The 7,937-nt window shown below is 57.9% G+C and overlaps 1 protein-coding gene across 2 annotated transcripts; it reads left to right on the top strand.

Moving 5' to 3' along the window:
* Nucleotides 1,632–7,177, top strand: ZNF574 (zinc finger protein 574). Of its 2 annotated transcripts, none has more exons than XM_018062480.1 (2): nucleotides 1,632–1,800; nucleotides 4,215–7,177. In XM_018062480.1, exon 2 carries the CDS (start codon nucleotides 4,235–4,237, stop codon nucleotides 6,923–6,925), a length of 2,691 nt encoding a protein of 896 aa, XP_017917969.1. In that variant the 5' UTR covers nucleotides 1,632–1,800; nucleotides 4,215–4,234; the 3' UTR covers nucleotides 6,926–7,177. The 2 variants fall into 2 exon arrangements, with proteins under 2 accessions (XP_017917969.1, XP_017917970.1); XM_018062481.1 differs by having other exon boundaries at nucleotides 1,647–1,695.

The raw sequence follows: 7,937 nt of genomic DNA, 5'->3' as shown, positions 1-7,937 counted from the left end.
CATCTACACATCTTGTTTCTTCAAATGGAACTGCCAGAGCTAGCTGGCCTGGCCTGAGACCTTAGCGACTCTTCAGTATGTGAGATTTCCCAAAAGGTAGGAATTCAGACCTCTGGCCTGGGCCAGAGGAAGCCAAGGGGTATCATGGCAGGGAGAGAAGGGGCCTGGGAGATTCCCATTGCCATCTCCTCTCTCCTGGCTCTGAAAGCCTTGATAATGAAGGCAGGAATGTCACTGTCCTGGACTTGGTTTACTTTGAAAGTCTCCTGGACCAGAGCCTGAGTTGAAAGGGGTTTGGGGAAAAATGAGGATCCATGTGGGTATCTTCCCCACTCCCACAGCAGTTTCCTTCCTGGCTCCTTCCTGTCATTCCTCAGCGACCTGAGAGAGACCCTCCCTGCCATCCAAGATCAGTCCATGTCCTCTGTTGCTCTGCTTTATTTTCTTTACAACTACTGCCACTGGCTGTCTACAGATCTTTTCTTTTCTTAAAATATTTATTTTTGGCTGCACTTGGCCTTGCTATATGTGGGCTTTCTCTAGTTGTAGGGAGCAGGGGCTACTCTCTATTTGCAGTACACAGGCGTCTCTTTGTGGTAGCTTCTCTTGAGTCAGAGCACAGGCTCAGTAGTTACTGTCCTCTGGCCTACCTGCCCCGATGCATGTGGGACATTCTCAGATCAGGAATGCAACGTGTGCCTCCTGCACTGGCAGGCGGATTCTTAACCCCTGGATGAGCCACCAGGGAAGCCCTGAACCTGATAACTTTTATATTCTCAGAAATTAAAATCCAGGAGGGCACACACTTTTCCTGTTCCTTCTCTATCCCTACAAAGATTAACCTTGACTTGGCATACTACAGCCGCTTATTAAATATTCACGATAGGAAAACAAAACAAATGCCCCTCCTGGATTTTCCGGTTTCTCCTTCCAACTTCCATTTCCTCCCTTATCCTTCATATCTTCCTTGCTCGCTCAGACTTCCTATTCGTGCTTTTCCTCCGACATTTCTTCCTCTCCCTTCCCTCAAGGGTCCCTCGGTTTTTCTTCCCTTCTTTCTTTCTGCCTTTATTCTTCTCTAACAAAGTAAGTCTAGAGCCTTGATTTCCCCTTTTTCTTCTTCCATGCAATTGGTGTTACAGCTTCCCCTTCGCGCTGACCAGAGCTTCGCTCTCTCCCTTTCTTCTTCAGGGATTCCTAAGCCTCAGCTTCCCCGCCTCCGCCGCCCTCCTGGTGTTTGTGCCTCAATTTCCCCTACTTTCCCCTTGGAGAACGACCCGCCTCCCGCCCAGCGGCCCCAAGATGGCGCCAGAAGCGTCGCTCCGCCACCTGACGTCATCGCGCCGCTTTCCCTTCTCGAGCCGTCAAGAGGGGTCGAGGAGGAGGTGCAGGAGGAACATCCTTCAGAGGGCGTAAGGAGGCGGGCCCTATCGGTGGGGGCGGGCCCTATCAGTCGGGGGCGGGCCAATGAGAAAACGTCGCTGGAGGATTGGTTGGGTGCTGCGGAGGGAGCCCAACGCCCGATACTATTGGTCCAGGGGTCGGAGACGTGAGCGTCGATTGGTCCAACGGCAGAGGCCAGACGGACGACGATTGGGCGCACTCGGCCATCCGCGCGGCGGCCAAGGAGGAAGGTGGGAGGGGCGTTGCTGCGGGCGATCGGGGGCGAGAGCGAGGCTGCGGAGCAGGCGAGAGGTGACGGCGGGAGCTAGAGAGGGCGCAGCGGTAGGGTGGCCGCGCAAGGGGAGCTGCGGCCCGGGTCCGGGTCCGGCCCCGGGGCGTGCGAGACAGCGGAGGCGGGTACGTGCGAGCGGGCGCGTGAAGGGCCGGTCGGGCTCCCCACCCTACCCGTGCGGCCTTCTCTCGCCACCTCGCCTGCGCACTGAGGACCGGAGCGGGGGCGCGCGCCGGGAGGTGGGGCGGAGCGGTACCAACGGCCCGCGGGGTGCGCGGGAGACCGGGCCGGGGCGGCGGGTGGGAAGGGAGCGAGGAGTCGTGGAAAGGGCTGAGTGAGGAGGGACGGGGCTCGGGCTGGGCGCTATCGGGGACTTGGGTGCGAAGGGAGGCGTTCGAGTGTCCCCGGGAGGGTCTCTAAGGCTCCAGGGAGTGCGCGGCTAAGGGCTTGGCTGTGGGACAACCCAGGATGAAGGCTGGACGGTTAGAGGACAGCTGGGTGCCCGGGGAGGGGTTCCGGCCGTGAGAACGGAGGTGGTTAAGTTGACGTAAAGCGAAAATCTAGTTATGGCTGGAGAGTTAGGCTCATGAGTTAGGTCTTAAGTGTGAAAAGATACCAGGAAATGGATATGCCTAGAAGGGAGATTTAGGGCGAGGTGGAGGTCCCAGTGTGAAGGATGGGGATGAGTTACATTAATGTGAAGAGTTAAACCAAAGTATGTGGGGAGGGAGGGCGAGCGGGGAGCGTTGAGCACTCTTGGAATGGGTTGAGACCTGAGAATGGGTCTCTGTGTAAAGAAGTTTTATGTTATATGAAACTGTGGTCTTCGTGTTTATCGAGTAACTTGAGAAGTAGTCTTTTTGGAAAGTACCAGGAATTAGGTCAAGGTGAAGAGTAGGAATTGGGCGTCCCTGGAGGATTTTAGGGTGGTGAGAGTGATCTGTGTGTCTAGGGTGGGGCAGGGGGTCTGGGTAGCCCCAAGGTTAATAGGCTGATGAGAGGGGCTTGGGTTGTTAGGAAGGAGGATCTGGCTGGCTGTCAGGGTTAGGGTGCTGATGCAAGGTTTAGGTATTCTTAATGAGATTTGGACAGTGGGAGGAGTATGTGGGAAAGGAATCTAAGCCATTATGATGAAGAGTAGTCTGGATATTCTTGGATAGAGTATGTGTGGGATCTTTTTGCAGAAAAGAGGAATTTGGGTATCAAGAGGGGATCTGAGCATCCCTGCAGTGGGTTAGGGTGGGGTTGGGTCTTCTGCAGATAAGAGGGGCTTAGATTGATATGAAGAAGGGTGTCTAGGCGTCCCTAGAATGGGTTAGGGTGGGAGGAATGGGGTCTTTCTGCAAGGAAGAAAAGGTCAGATTAGTAATGTGGGGGAGGGGCGGGGGTCTGTCCCTGGAAGGATTAGGGTGAGGGTGGGTCTTTTTTAAAGAAGGATCTGGGTATCCCAAGAATAAGTTAGGATGGGAAGGGTCTTTTTTGCGAAGAAGAATATGTGGAGAGAGGTTCTGGGAATCCCTCAATTGTCCAGGATGGTTGTCTATGAAGAAGGGGGGCTTAAGTCAGTACGAAGAGGGGGCTGGGTACCCCCAGAGGGACTTAGAATTGTGGGTGAGGTCTCAGTGCACAGAAGAGGTAGAGGATTAATGCGATGAGTGTCTGGGTGCTCTGGAGAATGAGTTAGGGTGGTGGGAGGGGTCTAAGTGTGAAGAAAGTTCTGGCTGTCTTTTGTGAAAATAAGTCTAGAAGTTCTGGGTAGACTATTAGGGTTGTGGGAAAGGGCCTTAATGTATAGAGGGAGTTAAGTAATTTGAAGAGAGGGACCTGGGAATCATGGGAAAGTGGTTAAGGTGGGCAACGTCTGGGGGTGGACATGGGTTAGGCCAATGTGAGAAAAGTTTATTGATGTGAGGAACCTGGACACCAAAGGGAGAAGGTTAGTGGGTGATGGGCTATGTGCAGAGGAGCGGGGTTGAACCATGAAAAGGTGCTGAAAGTGGCCGGGCATTGGGACAGTCTGAGTGGTTGAGGTGTAAAGAGAAAGAGAACCTGGGGGTGGAAGCAGAGGAGGAGCGAGCTGTGAGAAGTGGGTGGTCCATGCCTGTGTGAGGACTCTCCTGGGCATGTGGGGTAGGGATGGGGTAGTGTGTTGGTAAGGAGTCAGTAGAGGAAGTACTGACTGAAGAGGTTCCTATGTGGTAGGTTGGGGCCTTGGGCCAGCTGTGCGGCAGGAGAATGAAGAGAGTCAACAGGTTGCAAGGATCTGGTGGTGGGAATTTAATGCGAGTTGATTCAGAGATGAGGTTTAGGTAGATTGACTGGGAAGGGACGGGGGGAAAGGTTTTGTGCTTGGTGTTCTTGTGTGTTCAGGAGAGGAAGGGTTGTTAGGGAGTGGGGTGGCGTAGAAATATGGAAGCAAAAAGTTAGATGGGGAAATAAATCTAGGGTTTTGGTAGAGGAGTGATAAAGGGAAAGAGTTGTCCCTGGGAAGGACTGAGGAAGCAGTGACTTAGATATGATTTGTCCCCACATCTCCCAGCCCAGGGTGTTGCCACCGTCATGACTGAGGAGTCAGAGGAAACGGTCCTGTACATTGAGCACCGCTATGTCTGCTCTGAGTGCAACCAGCTCTATGGATCCCTGGAGGAGGTGCTCATGCATCAGAACTCCCATGTGCCCCAGCAGCACTTTGAGCTCGTGGGTGTGGCTGACCCCGGAGTCACTGTGGCTGCAGAGGCAGCTTCTGGCACGGGCCTCTATCAGACCCTCGTCCAGGAGAGCCAGTACCAGTGCTTGGAGTGTGGGCAGCTGCTCATGTCACCCAGCCAGCTCCTGGAGCACCAGGAGCTGCACCTGAAGATGATGGCACCCCAGGAGGCAGTGCCAGCTGAGCCAGCACCCAAGGCACCTGCCCTGAGTTCCAGTACCATCCACTATGAGTGTGTGGATTGCAAGGCTCTCTTTGCCAGCCAGGAGCTCTGGCTGAACCACCGGCAGACACACCTCCGGGCCACTCCCACCAAGCCTCCGACTCCAGTTGTCCTGGGGTCCCCAGTTGTCGTGGGGTCCCCTGTGGGCCAGACCCGCGTGGCTGTGGAGCACTCATACCGCAAAGCAGAAGAGGGTGGGGAAGGGGCAGCTGTCCCGTCTGCTGCTGCCACCACCACTGAGGTGGTGACCGAGGTGGAGCTGCTCCTCTACAAGTGTTCGGAGTGCTCACAGCTCTTCCAGCTGCCAGCCGACTTCCTGGAGCATCAGGCCACCCACTTCCCTGCTCCTGCCCCGGAGTCTGAGGAGCCCGTCTTGCAGCAGGAGACTCTGACCCCAGCGCCGGTGGAGGTGCCTGTGTCTCAGCCTGAGCCCGTGCCCTCCTCTGACCACAGTTATGAGCTGCGCAACGGGGAAGCCCTCGGGCGCGATCGCCGGGGGCGCAGGGCGCGGAGGAACAACAGCGGAGAGCCAGGCGGGGCAGCCACCCAGGAGCTCTTTTGCTCAGCCTGTGACCAGCTCTTTCTCTCACCTCACCAGCTACAGCAGCACCTGCGGAGTCACCGGGAGGGTGTCTTCAAGTGCCCCCTGTGCAGTCGTGTCTTCCCCAGCCCTTCCAGTCTGGACCAGCACCTTGGAGACCACAGCAGTGAGTCTCATTTCCTGTGCGTGGACTGTGGCCTGGCCTTTGGCACAGAGGCCCTCCTCCTGGCCCACCGGCGAGCCCACACCCCCAATCCTCTGCATTCGTGTCCGTGTGGAAAGACCTTTGTCAACCTCACCAAATTCCTTTATCACCGGCGTACCCACGGGGTTGGGGGTGTCCCTCTGCCCACAACACCAGTCCCCCCAGAGGAGCCCATCCTTGGCTTTCCTGAGCCAGCCCCAGCAGAGACTGGAGAGCCGGAGGCCCCGGAGCCCCCCGTGGCCGAGGAGAGCTCAGCTGAGCCCACCGCCCCAGGCACCTACCGCTGCCTCCTCTGCAGTCGCGAGTTTGGCAAGGCGCTGCAGCTGACCCGGCACCAGCGTTTTGTGCACCGGCTGGAACGGCGCCATAAGTGTAGTATCTGCGGCAAGATGTTCAAGAAGAAGTCGCACGTGCGTAACCACCTGCGCACGCACACGGGCGAGCGGCCCTTCCCCTGCCCGGACTGCTCCAAGCCCTTCAACTCGCCCGCCAACCTGGCCCGCCACCGCCTCACCCACACCGGTGAGCGGCCCTACCGCTGTGGGGACTGCGGCAAGGCCTTCACCCAGAGCTCCACGCTGCGGCAGCACCGGCTGGTGCACGCCCAGCACTTCCCATACCGCTGCCAGGAGTGCGGGGTGCGCTTCCACCGGCCCTACCGCCTGCTCATGCACCGCTACCACCACACGGGCGAGTACCCCTACAAGTGTCGCGAGTGCCCCCGCTCCTTCTTGCTGCGCCGGCTGCTGGAGGTGCACCAGCTGGTGGCCCACGCCGGGCGCCAGCCCCACCGCTGCTCGTCCTGTGGTGCTGCCTTCCCCTCCTCGCTGCGCCTGCGGGAGCACCGCTGTGCAGCTGCTGCCGCCCAGGCCCCGCGGCGCTTTGAGTGCGGCACGTGTGGCAAGAAGGTGGGCTCGGCCGCTCGGCTGCAGGCGCACGAGGCTGCCCACGCGGCGGCTGGGCCAGGCGAGGTCCTGGCTAAGGAGCCCCCGGCCCCTCGGGCCCCGCGGGCTGCACGCACACCCATTGCCTCCCCGCCGCCCCTCGGGAGCGTGGCCCCTGCCACCCCTGCGGCCCCCGCCCGACGTCGCGGCCTGGAGTGCAGCGAGTGCAAGAAGCTGTTCAGCACAGAGACATCGCTGCAGGTGCACCGGCGCATCCACACCGGCGAGCGGCCATACCCCTGCCCGGACTGTGGCAAGGCCTTCCGCCAGAGCACCCACCTGAAGGACCACCGCCGCCTGCACACCGGCGAGCGGCCGTTCGCCTGTGAAGTGTGTGGCAAGGCCTTCGCCATCTCCATGCGCTTGGCAGAACATCGCCGCATCCACACGGGTGAACGGCCCTACTCGTGCCCCGACTGTGGCAAGAGCTACCGCTCCTTCTCCAACCTGTGGAAGCACCGCAAGACCCACCAGCAGCAGCACCAGGCAGCTGTGCGGCAGCAGCTGGCAGAGGCTGAAGCCGCTGTCGGCCTGGCTGTGATGGAGACTGCAGTGGAGGCTCTGCCCCTGGTGGAGGCCATCGAGATCTACCCTCTGGCTGAGGCCGAGGGGGTCCAGATCAGTGGCTGACGCACCTCGTTTCCCTCTTCAGCACCACCAGGCCCGGTTGCTGAAGAACCTCCACCGTCCCCTTAGGTCTCTGTACATACTGTGCCCCTTTCCACTCCTCCCAACTGCCATGTAAGTTCTGTAACTGGATTTGTTGTCTTCTGAGGGGGGTGCTCTAGGGTCCTTGACCTGAATAAAGGTGGGCCCCCCCACAACTGTTAGCACTGGTGGCCCCAAGGTAAAGCAGTCAATAAAGACTGAGTTGGACATTTATGTGCTTTTGTCTGGCCTGACTGTGGGATGGTGGAACTTGGAAACTGTGAGCCCCCGGGTTCTTGGGTCTGACTTGTCATGGCTGCATCCTCAGTGCCTAGAGCAGAGCCTGGCAAGCAGTGGAGCTCAGTAAACGGGAATGCGGAACCTAAGAGGAGGACTTGGAGTCCCTGGGCTCTTTGAGCAGGGACTTCCCTCTGGTCATAGGTAGGGGCAGTGTGGTTCTCTGACCACTAGAGGTCCCCAAAGCCCCATGGAAAAACTTGAAGCTGTTTCTGCTGGGGGGCAGGAACCTTTAGGAAAGTCTCCAGGTTGTTCTTACCACGCTGTCGCCCCTGCTCTGGCCTGATGTGAGCGGTCTCCTCCAAGGCCATCTGGTGTTCTCACCATGGACCCCTGAGGGCAAACGCACGTCTTGGAAAGGTATGACCTTGGGCAGTGGAGGAGGTGGCTTCTGGCACAAGATCCAGCTGTGGGGCTGGAGAAGATGAACAGTTTCTGGGGGTAGGAAAGTGCTCTGACACCCACCTGGAGTTAGCCAACAGTTGCTTGTTGTGGCGGGAGAGGTGGTTGGGGTGGCTGGCTGATGTTTGAATGCCTAATTTGTCTCAAGTGTTCTACATTTTTTGGAATCTTCACCCTGGTCCTGTGAAGAGAACATTCTCTCAGGAAAGGAATCTGAAGTCAAAAGTAGTGAGGAGACTTATCCAAGGTCATTCAACCCACACAGGGCAGAGCTTGAATTACAGCGTAGTTTCAT

The sequence above is a fragment of the Capra hircus genome, chromosome 18, assembly GCF_001704415.2.
Source record: "Capra hircus breed San Clemente chromosome 18, ASM170441v1, whole genome shotgun sequence".
Classification (NCBI taxonomy): Eukaryota; Metazoa; Chordata; class Mammalia; order Artiodactyla; family Bovidae; genus Capra; species Capra hircus.
The sequence above is the reverse complement of the archived record's forward strand: the minus strand, read 5'-3'. Positions and strand labels throughout refer to the sequence as shown.